Source organism: Ammospiza nelsoni, chromosome 2, assembly GCF_027579445.1.
Source record: "Ammospiza nelsoni isolate bAmmNel1 chromosome 2, bAmmNel1.pri, whole genome shotgun sequence".
NCBI classification, from domain to species: domain Eukaryota; kingdom Metazoa; phylum Chordata; class Aves; order Passeriformes; family Passerellidae; genus Ammospiza; species Ammospiza nelsoni.
This window is the reverse complement of record NC_080634.1, coordinates 78,917,348-78,930,791: the sequence shown is the minus strand read 5'-3', so window position 1 is coordinate 78,930,791 and position 13,444 is coordinate 78,917,348. Positions and strand designations below refer to the sequence as shown.

Genomic DNA, 13,444 nt, shown 5'->3' with positions numbered 1-13,444 from the left:
CCACCAGCAGTTGTGTGCTTGCACTGAAGCTGAGGTGGCTGTGTCACTTTGATTTCTGGTTACCACATAACTTGAAGAAAATCTTTGATTTCCTCACACGATACAAAATTTATTTTTGCTGAATCATTCCAGCATCTCATGCTTTACCTTTGCTTTAGGGAATGGATGGAGATACTTTTGAGAAGAAGTACAACACTTTAGGACTGGATTTAATTAAAACTCAACAGATGTTCTGCCAGGAGGTTCTGAAGCTGCTTCCTGGGCAAATGGCTGTTATTAGCAATGGCAGGGTAAGAAGGAAATTAAGACTCTCAATCTTTTTTGGGATTTTTTACTTCTGAAACTTGAGTTTCAAACTAAAGAAAATGCGTTCTCTTGATTTCCCATTTATTCAGACAGTTGTTAGAGAATGGTATGAACTTTTGTCTTGCTTTTTTATTTTGTTTTACTCCTAATTTGTTCATTAGCTCCAGTCCATTAGAACTACTATGTGTGTATGTCATTCCCACAGCTATTTTAGAGTTAATCTGACAAAATTCTCAAAATAGGTTAGTGTCTGATTTGTGATGTTTAAGAATAAGTTTTGATCCTGAAGTTACTTTTATTTTACTATGCAGATAAATGTATATAAATTCCACTGAGTAGGTTAGTATTTCAAGCTCTAAAGCATCACATTTTAATAAATATTTAGTTGTTTTATAATCTTAATTCCTTATTTACAGATAAAAGTGTAGTAATTTTGTTGTTTCAGTTTCTTGTGTGTATAGCTGAAAACAATAGCCTTAATTACATTTTGTCAATAGATGATCTGTGATCAAAAGATATAATGTTGCATTCAATATTTAGTGCTTGTTAAATGATAGTCAGTGCCTTACATTGCAAATACAATTTACAAACCATATTTTAATTCTTCTATTTTCAATTTACTACGCCATTTGAAAGAAATAGAAAGAAAACTATGTTGGCATCTCATAACTGGAAACTCTTTAAATTTAGTCAGTTTAGTTACTCTTATGCATCCTAAATGCTGCTGAGATGCAGCTAAAATACTGCTAAGAAACACACAGAAAGCATTTTTGTTGATGAAGCCTTAAAGAATTGTTGGGTTTTTTTGTGTCAGCTCCCTCATAACTAAATTCATGAATTTATTTTATAAATATTTCTTACTGTTCTCCATGCCTAAAAAAGCTAAAATAATGTCATATTTTAAGTTTTGGGGAAATAAGTTTCATAAAAATATTTGGATAAATTTAATAATGTATATTACTGTAAACTATTAACTCTAAACTATCACTTTTTAAAAGACAAGGGATATCCTTCATTTCTGTCCTTAATATTTCATCACAGAAGTTTTGCTTTTTTGAGCAAATTAATTTTTTCTAATTGGCTTCTCCAAATTACCATAGTATTTCATAATTATACTGTGGTTTCATCTATCTCATGCATCATTAATAAAAAAATCAAAAGTGGAATTTGTTATATAACCTCTCATTTATAGGATGCAATTGAATTTTGAGGAAGAGACATTCAGCACCCAACTTATATAATGAGATTCTACATCCTGGGAGCCCTGTAGGCTATTGAACTTGTCTTGGGTCAATTTGGCCTGATAGACTGAGTAGGAAATCCAAACAACATCCTCAAAGCTGTTTTCTGGGACTCCCAGGCACTTTCTTTTCTTTCAGACACTAAAAATGTAGTAATTCTGTATCCTTTCGTATGACACATTTTGTGTCCTTTCCCATTCTTTCTATCTGTTCTGCTTCATTTGACAAGTGGTAGAAGGAGATTGTGTTAAAGAATTGAAAAGCTAAAGAGTGTGGTAGACAAATAGTAATTTGAGTTTAAAATATTTTACATAAGAGAGCTTTTTCTTCGAGTTATTTCTAAATAGTGTATTCCTTTACAGATGGATGTATAATGACAAATAGCATGGATGTCTCCATGGCAGTTATTCTTTGTGATTGATAATTAACTGTAATCATATAACTGTAAAAGCCTAATCCTGCATAGTTACTATAAAATTTAATTAGTTTTATAATCAAGTGCATTGATGTATATAGAGATTGGAGTTTCATATTCAATATTGTGCATTCATTTAAAATATTCATTTCTTTTTACTCACAAACAGAGCATTATTGGGACATTCTACACTTAATGTTTTTTTTCCCTCTACCTAAGGTACTGGGTCCTTTAGATGAAAATGAATTCCATGCAGAAGACTTTAATTTGTTGGAAAAGATAACATACAGTACCTCAGCAGAGAAGATTAAAGCTATTGTCAAAGAGATGGGAAACAGTAGTAAAAGGTAAAATTCTCTTGCCTCATAACATGTGTGCAGCTCTGCTGAATTACTCCAAATACTTTCCCTACTTTCACTGTCCTTACAACCAAGAGTACAGCTAACAGTAAAGGATTCCTACTAGGTTTTGTTTGCAAAGAGTAATTGTAAGGAATAATAATAAGCTTGATAAAATACAGTGTATCTTAGGCCAAATCTGAGTACTAATATTTGGAGTCGTTGTCTTTGGGAATTGTTAGTAAGGCAGCCCGTAGAGTCATGGGCTGATGTCGTGCCCTGACACCATAGTAGACAACATTCTCACATCTGTTCACTGAAGAAGTGTAAAGATGAGTTCAGGCCATCTTCTGGTCTAAGGATACAGCTTGTGTACAAAGAAGAAAACAAAATTATACTCTTCTTACAGTACTTCTCAACTTTGAGTATCATTTCTGTTATCTAGAAGGACTGGCACAATTGAAAGAATCATTGCCAGAAAAACAAAATCAACAAGAGGCAGAACTCAAGGAGATAAGTAGCGAGAGACAAAACATATTTAGACAAATGTTCTGACTTAACAACACTGAAATGGAACTATGATGTCTAAGGAAACTTCAGTAGGAAATTCCAATATAAAAAATTGAAATATGTGGCCAGCCTTGAAACCAGGTCATTTATGTCTGTTCCCTAGTGTTGTTATAAATGGGAAAAAATTTTAAAAAAAAGAAAAAGAGTAAAGAGCTAGAAATGTCAGCAGATCTTAACATCATATACTCACTTCTCGTGATTCTGAATCAGATCTCTTTGGCAAATGTGGGACTAATAAAAACTTGTCATTGATTTAGGTTTGTGGACCAAGCCCCACATTTTCATCATATTACACAGATTGGAAGACCCAACAGTTGAGAAAAATAATTGCTGTGAGGCTGAATGATAACTCTGTGAATTCTGCATCTCTTAAAATTAATAAGTGTTCGTTTCACAAGGCTTCTCTAAGGCTGTAGTGGTTCTTGGGCAATTTTAATGCTAAAATTTTAGCTACAAGTCCTGAGGTGTTAATCACCTTAGAGTCCAGGTCTGGGATGTGGGCTTTCTAAATATCCTTTATGCAAAGAGACTGACTTTAAAATGTTAACGTTTTGCTCCTTTTCTAATGACAACCAAACTATATGTGCCTTATTTAATACAGTGGCAGTGACTTGATTATGAAAATAGATGCCCTGCTGTCATCTTTGCCTAAAACAGAGATGAGACAAGATGTTGAATTACTCAAAGAACAGCACAGGTCAGTTTTGTCATGATAATGCACTTAGAGTAATTTTTTATTAACATTTGAATTTACTGATGATTACTTGTCTTTGGCAAGTTGAGTAAGCATTCTAATTTTGAAAGTGTTGTATGAACAGCCTGCTCATCTGCCATTGCATGATGCATCTTTACTTTTCCTAATAAATTCATTAGTAGTGCCTCTTGATTTCCCAATCTTACCCTTTGCTGAAAAGAGAACAGAGGGGTACATGTTTTAAAAGGACATATGATAATACAAAAACTGTGATCAAATTACAAATTTTTATTAAAATTTTTGCTGTTTCCAAATCTCTACTTGTTTTTGTTGGTAAAGGTGCTCCAGTAGTAGTTGTGTGTGATGTTGGACTGTGCCTGTTGGTGAAAGGAGTGAAATGAATGGTAGCCCTTTCTAAGAGGCTGACACTTTTTTCTAAGTTACACTAGTAGCAGTCAGTACTGTGCTGCTACCATATATTTTGTGGAAAACAAATTCCAGTTGTCCCTTTTCTGTATTTACAGCATATGACTTTTTTTTTTCATTTTTTAAAATGAAGTTTACTGACATTTCCTTCCTGTAAACACAGAGTACTTTAACTAGGGTCGGCTTGACTTAGCCTAATCGATTCTATCAAACTGAATTATTTTCTGGAATGCATAAAGCTCTTCCAGCCTATCAAGCTCCACACTTCTCAAATGCAATTTTCCCCCCTTTTTTTAAATTATGTCACCACCACTGCTTGCCTGATCCAGTGATTCCAGATCTCCATGAAGGGAACTGTAAACAAATGACAAAAAGGCCCTTTGTAAAGTCTTACTGTGTTTTATTTTATTAATTTTGTTTTAGAGAATGTACCTAATCACTAATCAGTACAGAAGTATTTGGATTGATGCTATATTTTTTACTCCTGTTCACATTCAGCTTTTCTAATTGTATCACAGGGAGCAGTCATGATTATTGCTTGAAATGAGGGAAATATTTTCTTGAGCAGTAAAATCTTAAACGCCTCTGATCTTACAAATCCATGTCTAAAAATGTTTGTCCTTTCAACAAATTCAGATTTGAGTTTTCATGTCACTTGTTCTGAATACTTTTTTAACAGTGTAATAAAAATCGAGCCCCAAGAGAATGACCCATTCTATGATGTTGTTGCTATTGTGGATCCATTGACAAGAGAAGCACAGAAGATGACCCATTTATTGATTGTAAGATGGTGCTCATTTCTTATAATTTGCTTATTTGTACTTCAGTTGTTACTAAAGTTGGTCTAATTTCCACATACAGTATAGTAAAGAGTAAACAAAATCTGATTATTTTTTCTTTTCCTTTAAAATATGTGTTTAGTTATTTTAATTCATAAAAGAAGTTGAAAATTATCCAGTTCATCATTATGAATATCTCATTTGAAAGTAAAATTCAGATGCCCAATGGCCCAGTCCTCTTAGTGAGCCTGTAATTGCTCTCTACAGTCAGCAGAAAGAAAGGAGGACATTGTGTACATAATTTTTTGCATCTCAAAATCTCAGGAGGTATATGCTTCCTTCCATTAAACCAGATCACCTTAGTTTTCCAAGGCACCTAAATGAAGTGGTCGAAATCTGACTTGTAATATCATCATAAGAAGATTGGACTATAAAGCTTTCAGCTCTTGGAGGGATATTTCTCAGCTGATTAATGCTACCAAGTATATCTAGATAGGCTTCCATTGTGTGTAGCTATTGATCTTCTAAAGACAAACTGTCTTAAAAACAGCTGCTAAAATTATTTTCTTCTTTCACCTACTGCAGAATATCACTGTGTCTCAGGTTCCTTTATAGTTTCCCATAAAAATGTAAATTTTGTCTTCACTTTATGGTCTGTTATAATTCTGAAAGCTCCAACTTGATTTTTGCTGCATCCTATTTTATCTTTTTTTCCTGCAGTAATTCTGCAAGTTTCATAAATTCTTACAGTGCTTTTCCCCCTCCCATTTTCATACCTGTTTATATCAAATGTTGAAGCATCCACTCACTCTTCATATAGTGGAGTGAAGTAAAACATTTTCTAAAATTCATGAATAATTTTGCTATTTCAAGATTCTAAATACTAGCTTAGCTCGAGAACTAGATCTCTCATTTCACCCTTCTCAGTGAAAATGAAAGCTTGATATTACCAAATGAAAATATTTTCAGGTTGAAATGGACTGGAAACTCTCCATTTATCCAGAAAATCATATTATGACTATAAATCACATCAAGGATCTTGCAGCTCAGAGCAGAAGCCTCCATTCCTCTGAGCTCAACAGGCTCTCTCATGCATGCCCAGGCAAATGACTCCCATGGTGTCCCCAGCTGTTGAGCTGTGGCAGATCCTGCTTGAGTCACAGGAGCTCTAGTTTTATTCAAGAAGCCAACCCTGAGGAGAGAGTAGTGAAATGCTGTTGAAAGTAAACAAACCAGAAATATTTTAATGTAGATTAGACTTTCCAATAATATCTTTTTAAAAATGAAAAATAGACTGAAATTTATATGCACACACACACATATATATATGTATATGTATATATATGTGTATGTATATATATATATATATATATATATTATTACCTGGAAAGCCACCATTTCCTGCTAGAAACAAAACAGACATACAAATACAGCAGGCCCCAAACTCAAAGTTCTTAAATGAATGCCTTTCTGATTAGCTTACTGTAGATAGGTGATTTAAATACACTATAAACTTTAATCACTGAAATATATTTATATTTAAAGGCTTTTTTTTTTTTCATTTATATAATTGGATTAGAGCTGAGTATATTGGATTGGTAGCTATTCATGGTGCAAAATTTGTGGAGTATCTACCATGGCAGAACATGTGATTCTTGCTCCTTTCTGTATTGAATATGTCCATATAATGACTGGGTTTTTCACCCTTGTATTACTTTCTGTCACTTAATAGCTACTTCAAATAAATATTTTGGTCTTTTTTATTAAAAATACAAACAAAATGTTACTCATATTAAGTGGGATTGAAATTGAGATAGGTGTTAATAGCTAGAGGTGGGCAGTCATCTAAACTTGACTGCTTAGTCTGAGAGACTGGCAGTGTAAGGATGGAGGAAGGAATGAGTCAGAGCACAAATGAGACCTCAATCAAAGCTGCTGTTTGTTTTTAAAATATGTACTGGATTGTATCATAAGAATTGCTCTAATCCTTTCCAGACTGAGGCAGGTAGCACCTTCCATATAGTCTGTGTTTTTTTCAAAAAGTTTTGTCACAGATTTCAGCATCAAATATTTCCAGACAAGACAGAGTCACTGTCCACTGTAAATATTTAAATGGCAGTCATAACTTTATCATGGTTGGGCCACATAAGTTTTCAGCAGAATATATGGAAGAACTAACTAGTCCTGAAGTTATGAAAGTGATCTCTAATGTGATGTGAGAAAAGTAGAAATTCCTTCTGCTAAAATAGAGGACAAAATTGAAGAGTTGTGGATTTTTTTTCCTCATGGCTCACCAAAAACAGGAGGAAAAATCATTCTGTATAGTCTTAGGATTATCCACCTTTTTTTTCTTGTTCCAGTAAGTATCAAGCAATTCAAAAACGTGGACAAAAAAATGAAACCTTTTATTTTTTTCTTGTCAGTTACCTTTTGCCTTTTTTCCTTTGTTCATTCTGTCTTCAGTGAGGACTTAATATTCCATGCCTAAAGTAAAAGGAATCCCTGCAGGAGCCCCTTTTGGTGATCTAGTCTGATTGCCTATATAATGCATGTGTCAGGACTCCTTTTTCACAATTATTATTTGAAGTAGAAATAATTTTTTAATCAATTCCTAATTTAAATATTACCAAGCAGCTGAGTACAGATTAGAGCACCTACTGAGATTTTCCTGTGGCTAATTAACCTTACTGTTAAACTCAGACTTGGAATTACAGGTTTTTATTTAGATCCATGCTGTAAGCATTGATGTTCTCATCATTTTGCCAGTTCTGTTGAATATTCTATTATAAGTTCATTTTCAGTTCAGATTCTTTGTATTATCCTGAAGTTCACAAACAATTCCAAGTGACTGGTCAGATAATGATGGTTTACTGAGTTAATGTTCTTCAGATGAGTTGTGGTAACTCAAGTGTCTTGCAAATGACTTTTTGTTGTGCACATGCACAATGAAACTAGCTCTTGAATAATTTTCAGACCTCCTGAAATATTTCAACCATGTTTTACAGTGCTCCCTGAACTTAATTTCCATGCTCTTTGAATTTTCTTATTTAAAGTAAACAGACTGAACTCTTCAAATATCCTAAAAGAGTCTTCTTAATTTTGTCACCATTTTCATGTGTTAACTCAAATGGCCTGGTTTCTGGTGTCCTCAGAAGCCCTAAATAATAGAACCAAATTCAGTATTTTCTGAAGTTGTATTGTAAAACACAGAGATAATGAATTATTGTGTTATTTGTCATTTCCTATTTAAAGTCCTTTGAAATGTTAATTACGAAAGGCTTTTAGTTTTTTTTTTTGCTACTGTACTAAATTTCATGGTCAGCTGATAAATTGGGATGATGCATCAGCCTTCTGCAAGATAATTTCATTCTATACAAAAAAGCCTAGCAATGCAGATTGCTGAAGAATCATTCTTGCTGTTGGGATGAGGGTTTGGTTTAGTTTGAAGGTAAAATCCTTACAGGCTTTTATCATTCTTTTTATTCTGAATGGTAGATAGATATTTGAGTCATTTTGACCTCTATTTTGATTTTGGTGGTCTTAAACTTATGTCATGTGATGCTTTCCCTTTTTATCCTTCCAGTGCTCTTAGGTTCTCATTTCCTGCTTCTTCACTTGTTCACACCAATATGCTATTCTCTACTTTTTGTTTTTATTCAGTAGATTTTCAGTGATGGTGTTCAGTGGTACAAAAGATAAGAATAAGAAACTAGGAATAGAACAGTTCCCCAGGGCTCAGTAAAGTTACAGCATTGTAGTAAAGAATGTGTGTAAGCCATGGGCTGAACTGAGGAGAGAAAAATTATAGTCATAATAAAAAAGAGATTTAATGATGAATATTGTCTTGCTTTGTTCCCAATTTATTTGCTATTGTAGTAATTTTAGATATTAGCCTTACTAGTATTGGTGTTATAACTTAGCTTTTATGTCTTACTGGCCTTTCTAATATCCATAAATGTAGGCACAGCTGCTTTATGCTTTCAGGTAAGCATTTTGTGTCAGAAACCACAGAACTGAAGGTAATTTGATAATGGTTTTTATGAGTGCTTTAAAGAAATTAATGACTTTGTTAGCTTTAAGCAAAACAAAACAGATTGCTCACAAAAATGAGAAAAAAAATACTGTCCTAATATTATAGTTCCTATATAACAGAATCCAAAACATTACTATTTTAGAAATTAACAGATGAAGAAACTGAGAGAAAAAAAATAGAAATATGTGAACTTACCAAAATGCTTTGAAGTTAATTGAATGGTTTAATACATCATTAGTGTATTGTTGACATTTAAAGTCATTAAGTAATTGAGTATTAAAATAGTTCTCTGAACTTCACTGTATTTAACAATTTTCTGTATACAGCTGTTTTAATAAGAGTGAAAGCAATTGTTTTAAGATTGGTTGTTGGATTAAAGGCATGTGTTGTACTTAGAGACCTTCCAGTGTTGTAAAATCACAATGTAGCAAGGGTGATAATATCATTTACTCAAGCGTTGGAAAATGGAGAGAGCTGCTCTTGAAAAAATTGCATGAGGACATTAAAATTTTGACTGTCAAGAATATCATGTGCTAAATCATGTGGTTTGATGAAAGGTCAGACATTCATTTATAATATCTGACAATAACCTTTAATATACAGATATATTTACATCTTCAAAAAGTTTTAGCTTCTTGCTGAACCATGAGAAATGGCAGGATGTCACAATGGTAACTTTGGCTTATTTTCAAAGTTTGGTGATTACCAAGAACCATTTTTTACAGAGATTTTTTTTTCTGTAGGTGCTCAAGGACATTATCAATATGAAACTCAGGTTATTTTTGAACTGCAGATCTAAGCTGTCTGAAGTGCCACTGAAGAGGTTAGTAGTTCATAGCTTGTCATGCTCATTTTGGAAAAACTGTCTTAATGGTGTATTCTTCTTAAAAAGTAAACAATTGCTTTGTGTTTCTGAATTCTTTTTGTTGACTCATTTTTCACTGAATGTTACCTAAGCAGTTGGCACTTGTTTAATAAAAGCTTTTGTTCTAATATGTCAAGCACAGTATCACAGGGAAGTGATCTAGTCCATCAAATACACCTCTCATTAACAGGCCTTAAATAAATCAATAGTCTTTTATAGCTGTGAAAACTTGCAGAGGGGGATTATCTGTCTAAGTTGTTCCCTTCTTTACAGCCCACTGTTTGTGTAATAGATTGTACAGATTCTGTACTCCTAGGAATTAAATTCATCTGAATAAATATACAGTCTGCATTTGTTATATTGAGATGATGTTATATTTCATTGGGAACATGATATCCTGAATGTATCTACTATAATTTGAATTTTCTTTTATCTGTGTGTAAAAATCATTGTTCACTAATTCAGTGATAGACATTTACACTGAAATTAATTCCTTCCAAGAGGATTTCTTTCCCTCTAAGAGAAATGTTTAAGTACAGCCATCTCCTTGGCAGGTATTTTACCTATAATCCTAACACCTATATTACTAATTACCTGAGAGAGGTTGGTGGCAGTGCCTGTCCTTTAGCCAGAGAGCTGCAGAATTAATCATTTGCCCACCAAACAGAAGTCCTTAGTTTTTATGCGTTTTATGCATTTGTTCCACAAGAGGGTCTTAATTTCAGTCTTCTGAGTGTCTTCTTGTATGAACATCATTATGATGGCTTTTGAAGCTGGGCACTTTGCAGGTCTTGGTGCCTGGTTCTTTCTTTGTGCTTGGGAGAACTTTTATGTGTGGAATAATTGGGGTAAGAGCTGGAGAGGAACAGGGAAACCCTGCCCTTCCTCTGCTCTGTCCTGCTGCTGCTAGTGACAGTAGCCATTCTCAAAGACTTTTTTCCAATAGAGATTAGTCATTCTGCATAGTTCAGTGATACAGATTCTGAGAATTCAAGGCTGCTAACAGTCAGGCTATCTAAATGCATCTCATGGGTATTCACTTTCATAGCCTTTGGAGTGTTAATGGAAAATAGACACATCCATAGAAAAGTTACCAAAAGTGTATAGGCCTGTGTTCATCTACCAGCCCATTTGAGATGCTGTAGGTATTGTCTGATGATATTCCAAAAGAATAAGGAGCTACTTTGCCTCCAAATTTCGTCATACTTGGTAAATACTCACTATATTGGAAAATATTTTAGAAGAGCTTCATGTTTGTATTTTACCAAAAGTTGTGTTTTGTCACACTTCTTTTTCAACAGCTTCTATCGTTTTGTTCTGGAACCAGAATTAAATTATGGAATCAATAAGCACCTTCCTTCTGAACCTGTAGCAAAATTCCTAGAATTGCCAGAATCACCTCTTTTGACCCTAAACATGATCACTCCCGAAAGCTGGCTGGTTGAAGCAGTAAACAGTTCCTGTGACCTTGATAACATTCATTTGCAGGAAGTAAGTAATAGTTTGTGAACACTGTAAAACTTGTGTTGGCCCTTCTACTCCAAGAGGGAAGTGGAAATGTTGCAAGATTTGTCTTGTGTCAGTTCCCCTGCAATATTTTCTTTGGTAAATTTTTCTTTGCAAATAGGCAATATTTTACCGTTTCTATTGTCATCATCTTTTCGTCCTTTTCTCTCTTAAAAAACAAAGAGACAAGTCTTAAAGGAAAGCAATGGAATAGAAAAAAAATCAGAATGCAAACTATAAGTTAAAGCAATTTACCTGCTATGTTGAGTTTTGTGTTTAGAGAAATACTGCATTTAAGATAAAAGTAAAGCAATTAAAGGATTCTTTATGTTTCCTAGTTCTTGTAACCTAGGTAAATCTTCATATAAACTGGAATATATGACTGTTTATTAATGTAGTTTAAATGTATTTGACCCTCTTTTAGTTCACAATTCTTTCAATTATTATTTAATTCTATTTTAATCCCCATCTTCAAAATAATTCATTTTGTTTGAGTCAATAAGCTTATGCAAAATATTGAGTGTGTTTGATTGACCAAAGCTGTGTATTTGGAAAGTGTATTGTGAAAGTAAAGCTGGGATTTACCTTACAAAGGCAGAGGTGCCTCAGCTTCAACAGTTAGTGGAGAGAAGGTCTCTCCAGAGTGACCCTTCCTCTTTGTCTTGGATACCTGTTTTATAATTGAGTTAAGTTCCTGTGGATGGACTTTTCTTTGGGTTTTTTTGACTGTGGGAGTTACATTGTGGTAAATCCCACACAACATGTTTGTGACTGTAATATTTTGCTTTTCCCACGTGGTTAAATGACATAATTTATTGATGAAGCGTTCCTTCCATAGATAAAAGGGGCAGTTTTAGCAGAATATGAGCTGGAATATATATTGCTTGAAGGACATTGCTTTGATGTGACAACTGGACAACCTCCTCGAGGGTTACAGTTCACTCTGGGCACAGAGAAGAATCCTGTCATGGTTGATACTATTGTGATGGCCAACCTTGTAAGTACTTGGTACAGGAATAGTCATTATAATTGCACACTTCTTGTGAGAATTCTTCATGAGCATCTTGTTCTTTAAATCCATTTCTCTGTGTTGCAAGCTTAGTAATGCTAAAAGTAACAGACACATCCTGGAGCTGAGCTCATCTCCAATTTGTTGAACTTTCCCCCCTGCTCCTCTCCTGTGATGCAGTATAGATTTGAATATAGCCTAATTTTATACTCTTGCCTGAAGTGCCTAAACTGGCAGCCTAATTGCCTCTAGTAGGTGGTAGGAGGCAGTTATATTCAGGCTGAGATTCCCTGACAAATGTAAGGTGTGATTCACATTCTGAATAAAATAAACCTTTTTGTTACACAATGATCCAGGCAAAAGAAGACTCCCATTTTAGATGCTTCAGGTAAGTGCTTAGAGCCTTGGTGGGACATACCCACACCTGAGAATTTCTCTCATCATGCAGAGTAGTTATTTTTCATGTTGGCAGTCTGTAGAGCAGAAGACCATGTGACTTCTGAAGTAAAACCTTTATTTTCTGTTGGCTAAGGGAATTTGAATGGGAAGGATTTTGATAAGACCTTTTACCTATCTGCTGTTCTCTAGTCTTTGTAAATATTGTATCATAAGGAATGAAATACTTAATAAATTGTGAATCTTTGATTTTTGCCCAAGTACTGAATACAGACTCAACAGTACATGATGTTTGGCATGATGAAATGTTTAACAATTCTTCACATTTCAAAGCTTGCTCTCTGTGACTTTAACTTAGCAGTAGCTGTTTACAGTGTTCCTAAAATGGTAAGGAATTGTGTTGACTTGGAAGGTTGTTTCAGACAAAAATTGAGTTTCAGAGAAGCTTTTCAATTTAGGATCTGCTCAATAAGTTATTTCTTTGCTGCTCTTTTACTTGCTGTCCTTGGTGGAGTTTTTGTATGTAACTCAAATTCATCTAGAAACAAATAGAGCACAGAAAGACGTTAAAACAGACATGCAGGAAAGTGACAGTTGTTGCATACCTGACACACTTATTTCAGGGCTAGTACAAATGCTGAGTAGTTTATTTTTGTATATGAAGATGGTTGAGTCTAAAATGCAAGCAGAACAAGTGCCTGTGTTTTTTCCTTAGGGGTATTTCCAGCTGAAAGCAAATCCAGGTGCTTGGATGCTGAGATTACGTAAAGGGAGATCTGAGGAGATTTATCAGGTGTTTTCGTAAGTATGAATCCATCATTTGGAAACAAATTAATCTGAAACTGCAATATATTTTGAAAAGATGA

General features: G+C 34.1%; 1 protein-coding gene across 2 annotated transcripts in view; it reads left to right on the top strand.

Annotated features, from left to right (window-relative positions):
* The window catches only part of UGGT2 (UDP-glucose glycoprotein glucosyltransferase 2), a 77,333-nt gene that overhangs the window by 44,998 nt on the left and 18,891 nt on the right, over positions 1–13,444 (top strand). For both annotated transcript variants that reach the window (XM_059466509.1, XM_059466510.1), the window contains exons 22-29: positions 159–290; positions 2,182–2,309; positions 3,472–3,567; positions 4,670–4,772; positions 9,546–9,625; positions 10,969–11,158; positions 12,012–12,170; positions 13,294–13,379. In XM_059466509.1, coding sequence (XP_059322492.1) covers positions 159–290; positions 2,182–2,309; positions 3,472–3,567; positions 4,670–4,772; positions 9,546–9,625; positions 10,969–11,158; positions 12,012–12,170; positions 13,294–13,379 — 974 coding nt within the window. The remainder of the gene's footprint in view (positions 1–158; positions 291–2,181; positions 2,310–3,471; positions 3,568–4,669; positions 4,773–9,545; positions 9,626–10,968; positions 11,159–12,011; positions 12,171–13,293; positions 13,380–13,444) is intronic.